At 43.8% G+C, this 20,601-nt stretch overlaps 1 protein-coding gene across 1 annotated transcript in view; it reads right to left on the bottom strand.

The window, feature by feature from the left end:
• myo1g (myosin IG) overlaps positions 1-20,601 on the bottom strand; it is a 49,452-nt gene that overhangs the window by 20,624 nt on the left and 8,227 nt on the right. The window contains exons 4-20 of the mRNA XM_030411478.1: positions 19,047-19,140; positions 18,670-18,835; positions 17,144-17,197; positions 16,947-17,042; positions 16,664-16,780; positions 16,314-16,520; positions 15,689-15,834; positions 15,478-15,592; positions 14,525-14,695; positions 13,511-13,581; positions 7,880-7,954; positions 7,575-7,707; positions 4,555-4,721; positions 4,150-4,357; positions 3,373-3,596; positions 2,422-2,566; positions 13-117 (exon numbers count right to left, since the gene is read on the bottom strand). Coding sequence (XP_030267338.1) covers positions 13-117; positions 2,422-2,566; positions 3,373-3,596; positions 4,150-4,357; positions 4,555-4,721; positions 7,575-7,707; positions 7,880-7,954; positions 13,511-13,581; positions 14,525-14,695; positions 15,478-15,592; positions 15,689-15,834; positions 16,314-16,520; positions 16,664-16,780; positions 16,947-17,042; positions 17,144-17,197; positions 18,670-18,835; positions 19,047-19,140 — 2,294 coding nt within the window. The remainder of the gene's footprint in view (positions 1-12; positions 118-2,421; positions 2,567-3,372; positions 3,597-4,149; positions 4,358-4,554; positions 4,722-7,574; positions 7,708-7,879; positions 7,955-13,510; positions 13,582-14,524; positions 14,696-15,477; positions 15,593-15,688; positions 15,835-16,313; positions 16,521-16,663; positions 16,781-16,946; positions 17,043-17,143; positions 17,198-18,669; positions 18,836-19,046; positions 19,141-20,601) is intronic.

Below are 20,601 nucleotides of genomic sequence, written 5' to 3'. Positions count from 1 at the left end.
CGCATACTGTACCTTCCGACAGAAGCCGGAGAAGAGGACCTGACTGTACTCGTCTTTGTTTCTCAGCTCCTTGGAGACGCGGGTGAAGCTGGAGCTGGTCTGCGGGCAGTCTCGCACCTGCAAGAAAAAGGAAAGGCCGGTATTATCACGCGGAGCCGGCTGATGCCACCAGCTACGGTGCAGACAGAGAGTATAGAAATGAAACTCGACGTTAGCCGTAAAACTCTGGGTGACCTCTCTCAGCCTCTTTCAAGCCTTTTTATCACACTAATTCCATAAGAGGCAGATCAAAGCTCGGGGCCCCAAGCTGCTGCTGCCAGACACAGTGTTTGACGTGCAGTTAGAGAGAGGATGAGAAACACAGTCCGGGGCATGCTGGGAAGGAAAATCCAAAACTGTGTCCAGGTCTCCCTCCTAATCATCGTGTCTTCCTTTGAATCACAATTTCTGCTATAGCCTTTTTTGCACTCATTCAATGTGTGTTTGGTAAAATCTCCGTTTGTTCATACTGAATACACCAAAGCACGTGGCCAATAGTCTGTGGACATCCCTGCTTCAACTTTGGTCTGGTTTGACATGTTTGAGATGAGAGGGAATCTTAATTATTGTTGGGTAACATTCACATTTGATCCCCTGTTTTTACAGACACTTGTACCCGGTAACCTGGAATTCAGTACTGGTACTCCATGACACCTTTTTTTTTTCTGTACTCTGTAACGCCAGCATTGTATTCCTGGCCTCCATGCGCTACTTTGGGAAGTTTGTGCAGGAACACAACATTACCCCTGTCCACAAATCCAGCTTCTTAAAGAAACTGTTCTACTTCCGTCCCACACGTTTCGGATGAAATGAGCCGGGTCTTATCTTCCTACATCAGAGGACGACCTCACTAATGCTCCTGTGGGCAGATGGGATCAAATCCAACCAGCCAGGTTCCAAAACCTTCTAGAGCGACAGTTATACGATACACCTTGTTCAAAGATGGCCTTATTATTTGCTTTTAATCACGCGTCTTCATATTTGGGCCTAAGGAGCATGCTCAGTAGAGTCCCTGCACGCATCAAATGGATAAAATGATCAAGTACCATGAAACAAGGTAAATATCAGCTGATGACAACGTTCATCTGATAAATACATGCATCTCTAGGATAAAATAAATAGTCGTCATACGTTTTACACTTTACGAATGTTAATTGATTTGAATACTGATAATATAAAGTCAGAAAAATGCATCCATGCATTTCACAGAAGCTCCTTTATGGTTGTGTAAAGGGAGAAAAATGGATGTAAACGGCTGTGAGGGATACGTAACGTGTGTTCGTAGATGTTAAAATGAAAAACTGCACATTTGTTACGTTTGATGTCTTTTTCCTTGCTTCTTTGCACCAGCTTTGATTTCTGAGATGAGTCTGAATTCTAAATACCGGCGAGGGATCTTGTGATGCTGTTGAAGGCTTCTGAGAATACAAGACTAGTTTGGCCCAGCGACCCCTTTTTCACGGATCGAAAGCGGCGCCTGTCACACACAAGTCACGATTCAGGGCCGACTGCATGCCGCATTACACGCACTCATCTATAGGTCTTTGTGGAATTAACAACAATCACGTGAAGCCGGCGCCCTGAAGGAGGCTAACGAGTCACGGGCAGCCTGACAAACTAACGAGGGGAGTGACTCAGGACTCTGCGGCAGTCATGCTCACGCTCCCTGAAGGCGTCTTTCAGGGCCCGCAGCCACCAAACACCCTTAGATTAGCCCGTAAATGAGCCGGCTGTGGGATTCATTAAGGAAGTTCTGTGTTCAAGAGCGCCATCCTCCTTGAGTCATGCTGTTCGCTGTGAGGCACGTCACATGCACCGCATACAGTACGTGCACAACAACAGATGACTCTCCTCTGTGAGCCTATACACTGCCGCTCATTCAAGACTTGTGTGGTGTGAAGAATTCTGCTGGCTGACTGAATTCCCCCCGTTAATTTCCTCAAAGATAATGAGCGTTTTGTTGTGTTGGCGTGTCACACCGAGCCGCAAATGTAAAAGAGGTCATGTTGTGGTGAAGACAGATTTAAAAAAAGGCTTCCGGAAATAGAAGGAGGAGAGAAAAACAAGGAGAAAACACAACTTTTGAGTAAAAATACTAAATATAAAAGGCTGACTATTTATATAATTTTATATTTCTTATCAGATTTTCACCAGTTTTGACGAGCCCAATTTAGCAATGGTTAATTCAGTTCTTTTATTTTATATTAAAAGAATAAAAAAGGTGCATTAGTTCCTTATCAACTTGAAGAAATACCCTGACCATCCACATCATCATCAAAAGTAATACATAATATTAAGATGTATGGTGGATCACAGATGGAAGTCACGAGAACTCCAGACTCCACTTCATGTTTTGTGTTTTTCCTCATGTGTGTTTCTTACGTTTGCCAGGTAGTCCCTCTCCCAGGGTCTGCTGACCCCCCAGTCCTTCCTCTCCCCGCTCAGAGCCGTCAGAGCTGCCACTTTGCTCCGAACCTCCGGCATGTCGGACGGGGGGATGTTCTTCACGATTTGCCTCGCCCACCACCTGACAACCAAGGGGTGGAGAACAAAGACGGCACGTCACGTGGGCGGAGTAATGCATCAAAGGTGCATCGGAAAACAATGCAGTGGGAGGAATAGCTTCAAAGTGAGGCCCGTGTGGGATAAGAAACAAACTGCGGATTCAAAACACATCCTTGGACTGAGATTTTTAGTTGAACTTATCAACGGAAAAAGACCTCAAAAACTTTTTTTGGGAAAATTAAAATGTTTTTTTTAAACTTTAATGTGAAATTTGAATACAAATATGTTAATGGGAACACTGTTAGTGACATCCTGGAGTCTCAAGACTAAGCGTTAGGCAGTGATAGGCTTTATGCTAAGCTAAGCTAACCGGCTGCGGGCTGCAGCTTCTTGTTTACCGTACATAATGTCAAACTATTCCTTTAAAGAGACTTGAAAGAAACAGAGAGCTAAATAAAATGTTATCAAAAGTTTTATGTCATTAGTCGATGCTGGTGCAGATTTCAGAAAGTAAAATAAAAGTCTTAATCGATATGTCGGCCGATAAACACACAGTTTTTGCAACGATTTCTTAAAATGTGGTTATAAAAACACTTGACGATGATATGTCGTGTAGGCTATTATGCAGTGACTTTATGCTAAGCTCAGCTAACCGGCTGCGGGCTGCAGCTTCTTACAAAATGTCGAACTATTCCTTTAAAACCTTTAGGTCTTTTTATTTCCTCATTTGAAATGGATTAATTCTCATTCTTAACATCGCCGACAGTGTTTACAAAGTAAAATATGTTGTTTTTTACTGTGTTTGAGTTTGGTTTTGTGGGATCTGACCTGTGGTGCAGCATGACTGTGATGTTGTGAAACTGGGACAGGGCTGCAGGCGGGGTCGGCCAGTCCACGCTCTTTCCATAGTCGGCCATGGTTCGCACATTAGCGAACCTCCTCTCCACCTCCCAGAAGTGGGCCTTCACCTTGTAGCGCTTATAGCAGCCCATGATGGCGTAGATGGCCCTCATCCGCCGGCACCTCATGCGAGCTAAAGCCCCGCGCCACACCTGTGAGTTTGAGGGTGAAAAAAAAAAAAAGAGGGGACGTTAAAGACGAGAGAGTCCCAGCGAGCTGAAGACAATCTTGTGCTCCAGTTAAAGAGCCAGACTTCTCTGCAGAGTCATCGAAGTAGGTCAGGAGATGGAGAAAAGAGAGGCGCGTTTCATTGAGCGAGTGAGGTAATTGACTTTAATGTAACTGTGCCTCGGATCTCATTAATTATCCCAATTATTGTTACGGGAAATTAGGATTCGAGCCGGCAGATGAATTTCAGTCGAACATATCCAGGAGCCACGTATTCATGAGGCCGAGGCAAACTGTGCTCTCCCGCTTGAAAACCCACAGGCCTGCGTGTGAAACTGGAGACGATGACGTCGCGGGTGATTAGCTGTAATCACATGACACAAGATGCCCGTGACATTTAATTAAGACTCTGAGTTAATTAATTGGACTGTTTGGATCCATACACGCTCATCAGAAGACGAGCATGGCTTTTTTTTAAAGAAACAGCCAAGGAGATCTTTTTTTTTTTTTTTTTCAGATTTGGAGTTAATGGCTGACCTTCTGCAGGAAGAGCACCAGGATGGGGATGAGGGCGGCTCGCTCCTGCTCCAGAGTGAAGAGGGACCGCGGCGTTCGGACGAACAGCTTGGTGTGCCCGTACGCCACGTCGTCCTGGAAGCCGTGCTGGGTGACGATGGTCTCCACGGCCTCTCTGTCCGAGGCCATCAGGTGCTGCGGCCAGGTGTACTCACAAGTCATTTTATACCTGCGCAGTGTTCAGGAGGAGAAAGAGGGAATCGTCACTCCGACTCGAAAAGAAAAGGAACTAGTTTGTGAATTCTTTCCTCTCTGCCTTTTAAGGTTGAAAGATTGCATGCAACTTTGCTCTGTAATGTTCAATGCAACTTGGAAACTGGTATTTTAAGGTTGTGTCGCCGCACAGAGCATCTTCGTCCATCTTACCGCTGCAGGAAGCGGCTGTACGGCTGCCTGTAGGCGAAGCCCGCCCTGCGCACCATCACGTTCTCCATCAGGCCGAGGTAGGCCACCTGGTGCTGGCAGCGCGCGTCGTCGAACAACACCGGAGACTTCATCTCGTTGGGCTTTATGCATCGCACGTAGTAAGGCTCCTGAAAGGCAAGAGAAGAAGAGAGGCAGGTTACTCCTCAGCCGGCGTTGTCACAGCGCTGTTCATCTTTGAAACTGTCTGTTTTTAATGACGTAAAACATGAATAATCACATCATTGCTTTGCTGTGACAGCAAATCAATTAACAGCGAGATACGCACTAATATTGCAAGTTACGATGCAATGAAACACTTCAGGAACAATATAAGTTCGGCTGTAACACTGAAGCAGTGTTGCAGACTTCCAACACTCGGGCGGGTTCAGTGTATTTTTCATAACATTTTTTGTTTTCTCACCTGCACAAACTTGTATCTGTCTTTGATTTCTTTCTCGCATTTCTATCGCTGTCGTCACCGCTGCTGTGTTCATCACTGTGCAAGCAAATAAACTACACTCAGCTTGTCGACTATGAAACAGCCACCGACGAGCTGCAAGCTGGCAAACTGAGTTCGCTGACCTTAATCAGACTTGCAGAGTGTTTCAACAGACGCAGCAGCAAGCAGCTGAGCCTCGCACACATCCAGCACATCTACTTATGAACAGCACATTTAACTGCACGCTGGATCTTTGAAGGCAATCTTGGAAGCCCGCACCTTGACAGGGATCTCTGAGGGACAGGACGTCATGTCACAGAACAGAGGCGGCTGTCTCTCTGTCTCCGTTCTGATAAAATGAACAAGGTGGAACGAAGGGAGCAGTTTGTGACACTGCCGACCATCGTATCAATGATTCATGTGAATTCGTGTCCCCAATTTCGACTTCAGCAGAGACTTAAGAAAACGAGTCGGTTGATGGGAGTCAGGAGCAAATGAGGTGGGCAGACTGGGGAGCAGGCGGGGCACCGGCGCTTCTGAACAGCATTTGAAGGAAACATCCGCTCTTTCAACGTGACCCCGAAGGAGTTGCCAGGGGAGTTCCTTTCATTTTACCTCAGCCACACCGAGATGAGATGCTACCACAGTCCGACAGGAGGCCGTCCCAAAATAACAGCAGGAAATGTCAGACTTCAGTCTGTGAGATGAGGCCAGGAGAGGTGAGCACACATTTTTCGGTGCAGCACCGCTTCCCCCTCCCCAGCCTTCAGACTCCACAGGCAGTCAGACAGGATGAGGACAAGTGACCTACAAAAACTCCCTGACACCTGAAAGAGCACGCTGCTATGTATACATGTTGGACGGCTTCTCGCTCCACATTTTGTCATGCATGATGATGAACCGTCCTCCTGACAGAGACGTCGCACCGACACAGCGGCTGCCTCAGAATAGCCTGTGACTCATGCAAAGCTTTACAAGCAACCAGAACAGCTCAAACTGGTACACAGCATCCTCCCGATGCTGCGCAAACTGGGGGAACATCTACGTTGGCACCGAATACAAAGATGAGAATATGTTCATGTCATCAAGCCTCCAGTTACTTTGATGTAACGTCAACGCTGCCCTACAAACACAGCACCTATATTTAGTCAGAAGTAAGTTCTGAAGACGTTTTTTACATCCTTCTTACCGTTTAAAAAGATTCTTGCAATAACTACAAAACAGAGCTTAAAACCAGTCAGCTATAGTAAGTGTTAGCTAGCTGGTGAGATAGCCTCAGCTAAGCTAAAGCTAAAACAAGCTGTTTCAACTGTTGATGACTTTTTCCGAGCCGCTTTATTTTCTTTCATTTGAGAAACCTTGTTATTCGGTATCTTCAAGGCTACAACATAGCTAAATGGGGCAGTAGTTTAATCCAATCACTGTAAAAAAAAAAAAAAAAAGCTTAAATACAGCTCAACTCAAGCAAAAAAGTTATAGCAAATGTTTGTTAGCTGGTGAGACAACCACCTAGCTTTAGCTGACTAAAAACTAAAATTTTGCTTTCAGTAAAATTAAAATCTGCACCTTGATGAAACAACATCTTAACAATTCACTAATAGTACCTACTTCACACAAGGACACGAGGCATGAGATGATAAAGAAGAAAAAAAACAGTTGAACTCCTGCTAAAGTTAACAAACTAGCTTAGCTCAGTAAGTATGAAGTTAAACAGAGAGCTATATAAGATGTTATCAAAAGTTTTATGTCATTAGAAAATATACTGGGACCCAAACAATACTTGATTTTTGGGGTCGATGCTGGTGATGATTTCAGAAAGTACCAAAAAAGTCTTAATCGATACGTCAGCCGATAAACACAAATTTTTTGCAACGATTTCTTAAAATGTGGTTATAAAAACACTTGTGACAATGACGTGTCGCGTAGGCTATTACGTAGCATAGACATATGCCTATATTTGACTGAACAACAATTCAACTACAACAGTTATTTCACATAACTACATCAGTTTTAAGTTAACTAGCTCAGCAGAATTCAGTAACTGCTTCGCTCAAGTGGTAAATCTACCTTTAAATCACATAATTATATGTTTTAAACTGTCCCCTATTAAAACAGAGATATTTAATTCCTATGAATAAAGGACTGTGAATAGTCAAAACTGTTTAGAATAGAATAGAATAATAATATATATAGTAATTTATATTTGTGAATGACATTTTCCCCTTGTATTCCACACATATATTAATATTTACTGTCATTATTATCTAAGGCAGAGAGTGTGTTTCCATATGTTGGTGCAAAATAGAGGCATAACAACCTTTCTATCTGTTTTTCCCAGCCAGCCTGAAGTCTTTAAAACCATTCCTCTCACCTTAACAGTTCCTATATTCACTGCTCTCTGCCTTTGTAGAGCAGTGGCTTTATTTCACAATTGCCAGAATTAGGTATCCTTAATTGGTCTAAAAATCTATGCCAGCCACACCTTCCCACTGGGGTTAAAGGAAAGGGAACAGGAAGTCAATCTTAAGCTGAAAGCACCGACCTTGCAGGCCAGTTTATCCACTAAAGCCACAATGGAGTTCTTGAAGAGGGTGGCCGCGGTCAGAGGTCGCTTGGTGACCTCGGTGATGCTCAGATGACCATCTGGCCACATCTCCTTCAGGACGGGGTTGGCACTGCGATAGAGAGAAAAAGAGGGCAAAGAGTGAAGACAGGGTGACACTAACTAGGCTAGCAGAGGAGTGATGTGCAGACGGGGTGAAGAGGAAACTCATTTATACACTTAACCCAGTTACTGAACTGTCAAGAGCATCGTGAAGACAGGCAAGAGTACTCTGTGTTTGATACCTGTTGTACATGAGACGCTTGAAGTCTTGAAAGAGCATGTCCTTGTTTTTGTCCAAGAACCCCTCCACTGAATATCTGCAACAGACACAGAGGGAGGAAGTGAGAGGAGGCAGGAGAAAGTGTCCAGATGTGGTTCCAGAGGAGGAGGCAGGCTCCACCGACGAGCACCAGGGGTCAAACTGAGTGTCAGAAAAAGAGTCAACGAATTGAAATTACAAGCCCGAACAGAAATTAACACAGTTCGAGCCGTCGCTAAAGGGGCCACTATCATTCCCCGCTCGCAGACTCCGGCCTCTGCTCCGAAGGACTCACAGTCCTGCAGGCCGGGAGGATTAGAACAAACAGTCACGCCGCTTAGACGATTCACAAATTAGGAACATGGTCAGATTCCCCCCACGGCTCACGTTTTGGATTTTTGTCCGTCTACAAACTAATCTGTCTGCCTTTTTTTTTCCCCTCAAACTGGGTTTTTTTCGGTGAGGCATCAGTGGGAGGTCACGGGCGCACTGTAAGGCACAGTTACATAAGCCGCCTGGCCTCGGGGTGAGAGCCCGCTGTAGTGTAAGCGTTGCCTCAAATAAACTTCCACCGCCCCGCTGTGTCACTCACACTGTAGCAACAACAGGCACATCCACACTGAAGTCTTAGCAACTAAAATCTACTTCAAACACCAAAAAAAGTAAAAGAACACATCATAAATATTACTCATGTGGCGGCCATATTGTTGTATATTATAGACTGTTAATACAGAATGTGCATTCTGTGTTTTCCAGTTTACTGAGCCAGTTGAGGTTCTGTAGATACGGTCAGGCGGATTAATTCAGTGGTTCAAAGAGTGTAGATCAATTGAGCCGTCCTGAGATGACAGTGGTTCTCAAACTTTTTCACGTCAAGGACCCTTAGACTGGAAATAAGACTACGGACTTCCTTATTATTTCCCAGTCCGGGACTGGATCTTTGGGGCCGATTCAGATATTATGGAGCAAAAAGAACCAAACTCAGTCAGTATACACACATTTTCTGGTGTGGCTGTCAAAACACTTTTGATAAAGACATGTAACGGACGCAGGATATATTGCAGTAAACATAAATGCCATTTATAAATGACAATTATTGCAATATCAGATAATGTCTAATGTCGGCCCAAGAATAGCTGTGACAGACTGATATCAGCCGACCGGACTTTAATCTTTCAGGTTTCTTTTGTGTGCAATATTTAAGATTTTATATTTTCAGGGCTAAAACACCTTTTTAAAGGGGCAGTATGTAGTTTTGGAGAAGAAATATAAACTCAGAATTGTATTATTTACAGTATTAATGAGGTAATAATACAAACTAAACATAGCTGAATAAACAAGCTGTTCTCAGAGGAAAATAAGGTCCCTGAATTATAAAACAGTGTGAATTTCGTCCTTTAAAGGAGAACTTCGGCCATTTTTAACTCATATCCCTGTTGATCGAGGTTACCTGAGTGCTGTCAGTAGGAAAAATAACGTGAACTTTTTCACTTTCGGTTATGTCTGCCCCCATAGGTTCACTTTCGCTGCCATTCTGATACTCAGTTAATATTGTGCCAAATGTTCTTGTTACTTTTCCTAATGACAGCACTCGGTAACCTCGATCAACAGGGACATGTGTTAAAAATGGCCGGAGTTCTCCTTTAAGGTCAGTTTGTTTGGTTAATTCAGTCATGAAAACAAAGACAGCTTGTCTATTTCTTTTAGGCATGAAGATTTTTCTATTTTTTGCAGTTTTGAGTTCAACTATATAATAACATACAATTGAAATACTCAGGAAAGTAAAGTACAGTACTCGAGTGAATGCATGTTTATTTTCCTCACTCTCTCTCCCACATGTTCTCTCTGCATCCATCCCTCTCTAACGAGCACACACACACACACACACACACACCACCACAAACACACAGCATGTCACATGTCATCTGCGTGGCCCTGTTTGTGACTGTGTCCTAGAATGTCACATCTGGAGGCAGAGAAGCAGAGCCTGGCCATGACAGATGTGTCCCCTTGGCTCATGGGCGCCGAGAACCACCTGACCTGATCCCAGGGAGCTCACCGGGGAGAGACGGAGTGTGAAAGGAGGAGAGAGAGCAGTCAGAACACGCAATAACAAGCCACAACAGTCATTTACAAGGACAGGACAGCACAGGACGGTGCTGGGATGGGATGGGACGGACAGGAGAGGAGAGGACGTGCAGGCTCTCCGGGGGGCACGAGGACGATTTAGAGGACGGCACAGTCGTGTGTGTGAAGGTGGCATTGGTGTGCAAAGTTAGAGGGAGCGCACACTGAGAGAGCCAGGTGAAAAAAGATGCGGGGCTTCTTGTAGTACAAAGTTGTGCAGTAAGGGATTATGATATATATCTTATGGCCGCTCAAAGTGCTGCATGTGCAGGCTGAAGTACTACAGGGAATTGAAAATGTGGATGGCAAAGAGAGCCAGGTGAGAGTTGCAGCACGAAGGAGGCGAGAAAAAAAAGAAGAAGAGGGAAACGGGATGAGGAGGAGGGAGCAAAGTAGGTCAAAGCCTGTGATAGTGGTGGTTCAGTGAGAGTGGAGGGAGGGGCAGCCGGTGATGAGGGTATATTTAGCCAGTGTAAGGATAGACTCAGATGGGGCAGGATGTGACAGGGGATGATGGTGATGGGGGGCCAGCGCCACCAGGAAGCAGCAGACGAGGGGCGACAGCTCAGCTGGAGCAGCTCTGATGTGGCCCTGAGACAGGCGAGTTAGGCTGACGGGGACGTGCAGGGACAGCGACAGCCATCTGTCATTACCACTGCAGGTCTGTCACACATGCTCTTATCCAGCCCCGTCATGTTAACGCTGGCAGCGGCGGAGGGCAACAACACGCGTTTACTCGAGCACTGCCCTGACAGTCCCTGGAAACACAGAAGGTATACACGTTTCTATACGACACGGTCGCTAGAGCGGACGCACGAACACCAACCATCACCTGGCTTTTGTTTTCAGCACGAAAAGGATTCCCGCCCCTTTTGTGGCACGATTCAAGTTTGAAAGAGTAAAAAAAATATTAAAAAGTAGCCACTGTAACAATGTCGGCGGCCTCCATGCTACTTTTCTACTGTAGCCTGTTTTCCGTTGCGTTCATGACGTCGAACGTTACACACAAACTCATCAACTGGCGGCGGGAAAAGAGTTAATCACCTGTTTATAGTGTTTTCACCAGCGTTTAAGCGCTAATTTTGGTGTAAAATTGTATAAATAAGCAACAATCACAAAATACATTTGTAGGTGTTTCAAATACACGTTTACAGACAAACCTGTACCTTTATAGTACTGTATTTGTATACCTGTACTGTATTTGTTACCGTTACTGCATTTTTATTCTCCTTTTCGTTTTTCTTTAATTTTCTTCTTCCTACTTTTACTGTGGACAGGTGTTGTAAGTTAGCATCCTGTCATCAACACTAAACCAATGTTACTATTTATGTCCATGTTAAATAAGTAAACTAGACTTTCTGACCAAAACAATCAGGTCAACATTTACACTCACACACTTTTACTTGTGTGTCATTTTCCAATCAGGACTCTTCCTTGTAACAGAGTATTTTATCAAAGTGCTACTTTCTAAATCCGTCCCCCGCTGCTGAGCGTTGCCAAGAGGGGGGCGGTCGTGGAGAGAGAACACGGTCTGATTGTCTGTGTGAGCTGTCTTGAGCTGCAGAGACGGATGTAATTGCTGTGTGTTTCCCCGTGTGTTCGACATCGTGTTAGCCTGGATTTCCCAGAGTCAAAAACCTCAGTAAACCCTACTCCACTTCTCCTTGATTGCTGCTGCGGCCGCGTCTCACAGAGCCAAAATCGTCTCATCAGCTGGACGCACCACCATCCCCCACATCCTCCTCCTCCTCCTCCTCCTCCTCCTCCTCCACCTCCTTTCGTGTTCCCTTGACATATTAATGTCCTTCGCCTCTCCTGATTGCGAGCAGTACACGTGAGCGGAGGGGATCTTCTGGAACCAAAGCCATGACGGGTGACTGCTGGCCAGGGGCCTCATCTGGCCGCCGTGACGTGGCCGTTAAATCCAGGGAACACATTAAGGAAGTGGAGCAGCGGCGGAGGAGGAAACTGAGCAAACTGATCTCAGGCGGTGAATCACAAACCAAAAATGATCGTGCTTTCAGAATAGAGATAAAAGGTTAAAAGCCCTAATGTGCACGTATCCGTTTTGCAGTGTTACATTGGATTTATAATAAAAATCAATCCCACAAATTCTGTTCTTGCGTCTCCTTCATCTCCTCTGAACCCGAACAAGTGGGGGTTTTTTTTTGCACGTCCGAAGCAGTTTTTGTCAGCTAAATAAATGTTTGCCGGAAAATAACAAATGGCTTCGGTGTCGCATTCAAAACTCTGTCACATAAATAACAAACCCAAGCACCTAACGAGATGTATAGCCCCAACACAGACAGACCACATATTTCTAGGCTATACTTTTACTAAAACAACTTAAAGGCATCTAACAACTGACACGACGGAACTGGACCTGAACCCGAACATCTTTTCTGAGTTTCTGTCTAAATCCGTCCTGGCCCGATGGTTCCAGGTATCGAATCCAGGCTCCAGTCTCTACTGTGATGATCTCACAAATGCAAAAATTACAAAATGATCTCTAACATGCACATTTTTACAGATATAGAGCCGAGACAAAGTGACAGAAACACATGTTCCTTTTGTTGGAAAGATAAACGACAGTCTTTCATTTGGAAATTTTGAACCTCAGATCAGAGTGCAGGAGATCTGGTCTCCTCCTACGTCTCTGCTGATCCAGGTGTGCTCTGTTAATTCTAACGACAAAATAAGTTTATTTCCATTCGTATGTACGATATCTAGATAATGTCAAATTTGTGAGCCTGTTGTTGTTACTGCAACCAAATGGATTCGACGCGAGCCATCGAGAGAGTGAAGAAGCGAGGACACAGCATGAGCCGTAAGAGATGAAGCTGATCCAATCGTGGCTGCGCTGAGCCACGTTGTCGAACACTTGTCGCCGCTGATTCTGTGAAACAATTCGCTTTTCACGAGGCAACAACTGTGAAGTCAACGCAGATGACAGTGTTTCCTCTCCCTGCCTCGACAATCACACGTGTGTTGTGCTCGGTGGTGTCCGGCTGTGCTGGCGTATGCACTTCATGTGTGCATGTGAGGAGCCCCTTCGTGTGTTTTCTCGCGGATTAAAGGCACAGTTCATGTTTGGGCTTACAGTTCACATGTGTGCATGACATGTCGTGGCGACATTCAGCGTCTACATGTTCTAGTTTTCTATAGTTTTAAAGTGTTTACGTGCTGTAAATGATTTGATACGAGATTCTGTATTCGATATTTGCAACATCTGGAAATATAATACGAGATGCAAGATCATAATTCTGGTTATAAGCCCATCATCAAGCTTTTACATGTTAATAACCACAATTTACTGATCAGTAAAGCTGTCACTTTGAGCCGAAATGCCTTTTAATAGGATTACCGTACGTGGCTTACACTACACATGAACTCTGCACAACATCAGGTCACATTTTTTTCAGCCACCAGTCTGACCGAACCTGACGACCCCCCCGGCACAGGTTGTAAGTGTGTTGAGCGAACTCACGTGACGTCTCCGGCGTAGTGGCGAATACGGAAGTGTTTCTGGAAGTCCATGGTTTTGTCCGTGGGGCTGAGCTGAAAATGAGGTGGGACACACAGTGAGTGAAACAATAAACTGTTTTTTTATTGAATCTTGTATTGCAGGCTTTCAGTGTTCAGGGGTCAGATTTAGGAGGAGGGGATGGTGGCTGTATTTGGAGTCTCTCATGATGTCTGACACCTCTAAAGGCAAAAAAAAACCTGGAGAAACTCTGCCCTCTACTGACTGAAAGGCAGAACTGCACCTGCATTATGATCACTTTTAAAGGTTAAACTCAATTATAGATGGACCTTTTGTTCTAGCTTGGTAATAACCAAGTCAGAAATATAAATGAAAACGCCTTTATTAAAAAAAATACATTTCAAAAAATGCCTTTATTATCTTGGTAACTGAATCGATGACAACTCATTAAACATTACGCGTGAAGCATTTCTGAGGAAATTGCCTCAGCAGAGGGCATAAAGCAATCGCCTACACTGGTTTTCTGCTTGTGTGTCTCTTTTGTTTGACCTTAAAGTGAAAAGTGTAAAACAACATTCACTTTGGCATTTCCCATCCTACAACATTTTAGCAACAGTCTGGTGTGTATTAAAATAACCACTTCCTACCAGCTACGTGAAGCTACGACCACGCTTTCAAAGATCCTATTCTAAATGTTTTAAAACACCTTTGCAAGTTTCATGTTGAGCAACACCCTAATAATGTGAGCGTTTCCAACACAGGTCTGAACAAACGATCGTTTCATACAATACGCAGATGTTGCTGTGAGTCATGAGAAGGACACAGGTGGATGGCGCGCAGGTGGTCGAGTGGTTAGAGCGCATGCCATATAAGGAGCCGAGGTCCTTTGCTGAATGTCACATCCCCCTCCCCCCCATATTTCCTATCTGTCTGCTGCTTAATAAAGGTGTCTATGCCATAAAAATCTTAAAAAAAAAAAAAAAAAGGACACAGGTGGATGTTATTTCCTGCTCTCACCTTGCGGGAGGTGTAGTGGGGGTGCTGGGCCAGTTTGGTGTCCATGCTGTCCAGGCAGACTGTGTCGGTGACGTTGCCGACGGTGAGGCAGGCTTCGTCCAGAATGGAGATGATGCCTTTGTGTGGCTGCTCCACGAGGTCCACGATGATCTGGTTGTTGAAGTAGTCGATCTGAGGAACAAACAGCAGGATGGTTAAACAGGGTGATAATAGAGTTTGTGCCTCTGTGCGACAAACTTGCTTTTGTGTCACAAATCTATTCCAGTTATCTCATAAATTAGTCTTCCGAGGCGACTTTTGAGAGAAATTGAGAGAAAACGTCGTTCGGAAACTGCGTTTATTCATAACATAGCCTTTCCTACAAGTGTGTTCTGCAACTAAAACTGTTTGAATAATGTTAGGGAAGACTTGTGATCATGGTTTGTCAATTACAACATCCCTTCATCACCCACAGTTCAACTCACTACTGATGCACAATATGGATTTTTTTTCAGCTTTTCACCAATAATCATCTGCATCTCATGATCTCATGGCCGAGACTCAAGACTCAAGACTTTTTAACAAGAAGTTAATGCAATCGTTTTCTCCTTCTTCTTTGTTTAATGACGGATCACAAACCAACTTTTAAGGTGTCGACTGTATCTAAACATTCAGATGCTGCGCTGAAAAAATGACTTTATTCTGTCAGCTATAATTTCTCCAATACCAATAAACAGTCAATCAATAATAATACCTTTTCTGATAATTCATCGGGCAGATATATATTGTGCATCCCTTGTCATCATTACACTCAACATGAACATCTGACTATTGACCAAACATCAACAACAGCTGAGTAACAGTTTTTCTGTGTGACGCGACGCCTCCTGCTTCGTGCTGCAGGTGTGTCTCTGTGTGTGTGTGCGTGTGTGTGTGTGTGTGTGTTTGTGTGTGTGTGCGTGTGTGTGCCTCACATGTTGCCAGGTGATGCCCTCTCTCTGGTATTCTCCCTGCTCCTGTCTGAGGATCAGCTCGATGAAGAGCTGCTGCAGCTTCTCGTTGCAGTAGTTGATGCAGAACTGTTCAAAACTGGCAAAACGATAGAGGAACAAACACTTGAGCAACGCCCTAGACAATGACTCGTTTCTTTCCATTTAAATCGAGAACTACAGCGGACGCCCCGACCTGTTGTTGTCAAAGATCTCGAAGCCGTAGATGTCCAACACGCCGATGACTGTGTTTTTCCCGTGAAGCATTGGGTTGTAGTCTTTGACTTCAATGACGGTGTTGATGCGGCTCACGATCCAGCCGAAAAGTCTCTCATATAGAGCCTACAGCGGGGGAGATGCAAGAGTTAGTCAACTCTTCTATGAATCAATCAAAAGAAAACAAGTTATTCATGTCCTTTATCAAGTAATAAAGTCAAACATTTGCTGGTTCCAGCCTCTTAAATGTGAGGATTTGCTCATTTGCTTGATAACTATGACAGTAAATGAAGAGTTTTTGGGTTTTGGACCGTTGGTTGGACAAAATAAACAATCTGAAGACGTCACTTTAGGCTCTGGGTTAGTGTGATCTGCACTTTTGACATGCAGTGTAAGAGACTAAATGATTAATCGAGGAAAGAATTTGCAGATGAATGGAGACTGAAAATAATTGTTAGTTTCTGAAAAAACAATTTAAAAGGCGGGTTTAAAAAAGTGTTACAACTGTGAAAATAAGATAAAAGAAAAGCACGTTACAGTGATGATGTTTCAATGAATCATCCTCACAAAGGTATGTGTCAAAAAGAAGCGGGTCGTAACAGCACCTTGGCGAAAGCGTCTCGACCGAAGCAGGCGTCCTGCTCCGAGTGCCCCTTCTCGATGACCTCGCCGCCCCCGGTGGCCACGGTGCGGTACAGCAGGCTCTTGCTGACGCTCTCTGGGTCTGTGGCCGTCAGCTCGGAGATGTGGTTGACGGCTTCGAGTCCCACGATCTGAACGCTCTCACCGTCGCACTCAAACTGCATGTTACCCTGAAAAATAAGAACATTCACAGCTCAGTATGGAGAAGGATCCCCTCTCTAAAATGGTGAGGGTGAGAATATATTCATATGTTTTAAACACAACGTACGCATCAGCTTTTCCTTGTATTTCTTAACCCATGCTTTAAACTCACCAACAGAAGAATGGTGGCCAGGATCTGGTATATCGAGTTGATCTCCTCCTCTGAGAAGCCAATCACGTTGAGGGCACTCATCACTGCTTTGTGGCTGGTTCGATCATTGTTGGTGGTCTTCAGAGAGAAAAACAAGGATTTTGCATTAAAGAAATGTCAGTATCGGTCAGTACAAAAAAAAAAACATGAGGCCAAGTTCTTTCTCATGTTTCTCAAAGGAAAAGAAATTGCCTAAGATTTTTTCTTAAAGCTTCAACACAAATCATTAGAGTGAGGAGCTCACGGTGATTGCAGCGCCCTCTCTGGTGTACGTGTAGACCGCAGGATCGCTCTGTAGATGAAATGACTCCAGCATCTCATTTGAGCCTCCGCGCAGCAACTGTTAAACACACAACACATACGCAAGTTCAGATCCAATATCATTATATCATTATATCATCATATCATCGATCATGTTGGAACCGCTGGAGTGAAGCTTACCTGGTAAAACGAGTGGAAGTTCCTCTCCCCGTCCTGCTGGTGGACCACCCTGGACTTGAACAGGAGAACAGATTATGGCAGTGAGCCAGGCATCAGCTACAGTGAAGAGTCAAGCTTACAACAAGGTGCAAATCACGTCTTTTCAAATCAATTTAGGATGTCAGGGCTTCCACATACTTGGATTACACCGGACGAACTGTTCAAATGTAATTTATGTTTTTAAAAACAAGTCCCCATCTACTTGTTTAAAACTTCAATAGATAATGACTAAAGTTTCTTTTTTTTTCTTCCAGCTGAATAACTCTAGTTAATTCTCAGAGACGTCAGCGATTGTGTATGATCTTTACTTATACAGTAAAATGTGTGTCTTTTAATGTTTTGTACCTCACTGACTTTGTGTTTAAGTAACGAAAAAACAATTCAATTAAAACAGGAACCAACAGAAGCTGAAAGGTTCATGATCATGAATTTAAATTCACAAAATGGTATATAAATGTTAACGTTCGAGGCACCGCAGCATGAAACTAAAAGCAGATCTTCCAAGTTCAGTACAAACTAGACCAGTCATTACACTGAGTTTGTTCAATAAGGCCCAGAAGAACAATCTATCAAAGTTGTTTTATATGATGAAAACTCCCAGATAAGAGCCTTTTTGACTAACAAGTGCCACCCAACTTTTTCCTACAAGGAACAATGATGAGTGCTTCAAGCATCGACAGTAACAAACCTGGAAGCACGATGATAAAGAGCGTCAAAAGACAAAAAACAGAGTTCTAAAGAGGTCAAAGTAAGTTTTCTAGTCCAAAAGAAAAAGACTGTAGTGCTGGATGTCATGTGTCTGTGCTGGAGACAACTTGGCCACTTCCATGTGTCAAAGATAGACACTGGATGGTTTGTCCCTGACAGGTGTGAGATTGATCAGATTTGCACTAAAGCTGCACACAAATGATGGACCAACTAGTGTCTGCAGAATCAAGAAAAATCCATGACCACATGTCAACAGCGTTCAAGTAGGCCTATAACAATTCATTTTTTTCCCTCCGAGACAAACACACCAACCAACCTGATTACCAGGTGTGAGACTCGAGCAGCGCCAACTGTTGGCTGCTGATGAGAGCACATGGCGGCTGAGGAGCGGCGTGGTTAATTTCTGCCCCCTGAAAACGAATCCCGGCGCCATCATTCACACCGGCTCTGAGTGCCAGACGGTTGTTTAACCGAGCGGATAAATACGGCAGCATCAAGTAGCCGCAGGTGAGCCATTCATTAACGCGCAGCCGCTCCAGCGCCGGCTTCACAGTCACATCTATTCGTGGATGTTCCCTCACACCTCTTTGTCATCACCTCATGAAACATTCATGTTGGGGAGAGAAAGATGTAATTTAAAAACTAAATGAGCAGAACTTTTTTTCCTCTCCGCTTTCCTGCAGAGCCGAGGTCATTGTGACTCAATAGAGCTTCTAACTCCTTTGTTTCCGTGTCTGCAGTGGAAGCCGCTCCATCATCCTGCCCACCTCCCTCCTCACCTTCTCCAGCAGGTAGTTGTTGATGTGTCCTCCGGTGGGATCGCCGTTGAAGTTGAAGTTGATGTCCATGTATTTGCCGAAGCGGCTGGAGTTGTCGTTGCGATTCGTCTTGGCGTTCCCGAAGGCCTCCAGCACGCAGTTGGACTTGAGCAGCACATTCTTCACACTTGATTTACCGCATCACGGCGACCATCGACAGAAACGTCACAGAGGGAGAAGAAAAGCCATCAGGGACGTGGGAATAGAGTCAGACGAGAGGAGGACAGAGAGGTGATTCATGGTAACGTCCGTATTCTCATGAATCATTTATTTATTTGTCAAAACCCAACTGGATTTACATTTGCAGCGTCCTCGTGTCAACACGAGGCACGACTCACCTCTCGACCTCCGCCCTCTGGGTCGGGTTTGTGATGGCTGCTATGTACTGCATGATGTATTTACTGGCTTCTGTTTTTCCTGCCCCACTTTCACCTGAAATAACAAAACACAGAGAAGTCACAACACTGATGACGGATCAGGACAGATGTATATCCTTCCTTTCCTTTCCTTTTTATTTACTTGCATAAATAATGTGAACAGCTATGGGTGCTTGAATCTAACTAAGATATCACCTCTATTTTATTTATTTTCTGTATGACAATGCAAAATGAATGGGGATGCACACATATTGTACTCACGCTTGGGTACAATAATGGAATAATGTAATGAATGGAATTATGTAATCGGGATACAAAAAAAAGTAACTGTATTCTTCTTTCTTTTGTAAAGCTACAAAAAGATTACAGATACATTCAGTAAAAAGGGGGGGTGACAAACAAGCTTAAGATTTTAAATAAACTGTGATATACTCGCGTGTAATCATCGACAACACGTCACGAGTCTCACGCAACATCACAGACGATGTGCTTGTTTGCATATGTTTTATATTTTGCGGTTATCCAGTAACAGAAAGTAATTAGATTACATTACTTTAAATATTGTTATACTTTACTTAGTATCAGAATACAGTTTTAAAGTAACTCACCCAACCCTGATTGTATTTGTATGATTTCCTATCTTACCTTTTGATGATATTGTTATCTTTTGCTTTTATTATTATTGATTGTTAAATTGAACTGTCGTTTAGATGCTGTGACAAACAAATTTCCCCATTTGTGGAACTAATAAAGGAATTTATATTCTGATTCTTAAATGGCGACTGTGGATCTTAAGATGGTACATTACCTTTCAGCCACACCGTGGTGGGGGTTCCTAACTGCACTTATAAAGAGCTAAATATGTCAAAAGCCAGCGAGCTAGCTGATTTGGTAAAGTACAAACTTCCATGTCTCCCAGAAGATGATAGATGTCTGTTAACCTCAGCTAACGCTAACTTTGAGATCAGCTTAATGCTAACATAACGCTTCTTAACAGCTCGGGCTGTATAAGACAGGAGCTTGCCTATGTTCCCACATTTCTAAGATTTTTTTCAAAAAATAGGCATTTTTGACCCTTTTTGATCAGCCTATTTTATTTTCTCTAGTAATGATTGTGATTGTGATGATTTCTGCTGCTGCTGATCAAAATAAAATGAGTCATTTGTTCATTCATTTACTATAAAGTACTTCCAAAAAATCTTGTGGGAGGATAGGGCTTAAATTGAAGGGAGATGTAGGATCAAAAGACCTAATTTTGAAAATGTCCTATAAATGTGGGAACATAGGGATGACCCACAATAAGACAGGCTCAAAGTTACAATCAACAGAGGAAAGGATCTAAAAAAAAGTATTCTCACCAACCTTTAAATCCTTCTATTAGATGTAATCGTGTAATCAGCATTTAGTCAAATTAAACATAATTCCCTGCGCTAGAGAATCAAGAAGTGGTTGTTTGTAATCCAGTTTGATTTGTAAAGTGTTGGAAAAAGTGTCACCTGCAGGATACAGAAATCTG

This window comes from Sparus aurata, chromosome 3 (assembly GCF_900880675.1).
Source record: "Sparus aurata chromosome 3, fSpaAur1.1, whole genome shotgun sequence".
Lineage (NCBI taxonomy): Eukaryota > Metazoa > Chordata > Actinopteri > Spariformes > Sparidae > Sparus > Sparus aurata.
This window is presented reverse-complemented; position numbering and strand designations above follow the sequence as displayed.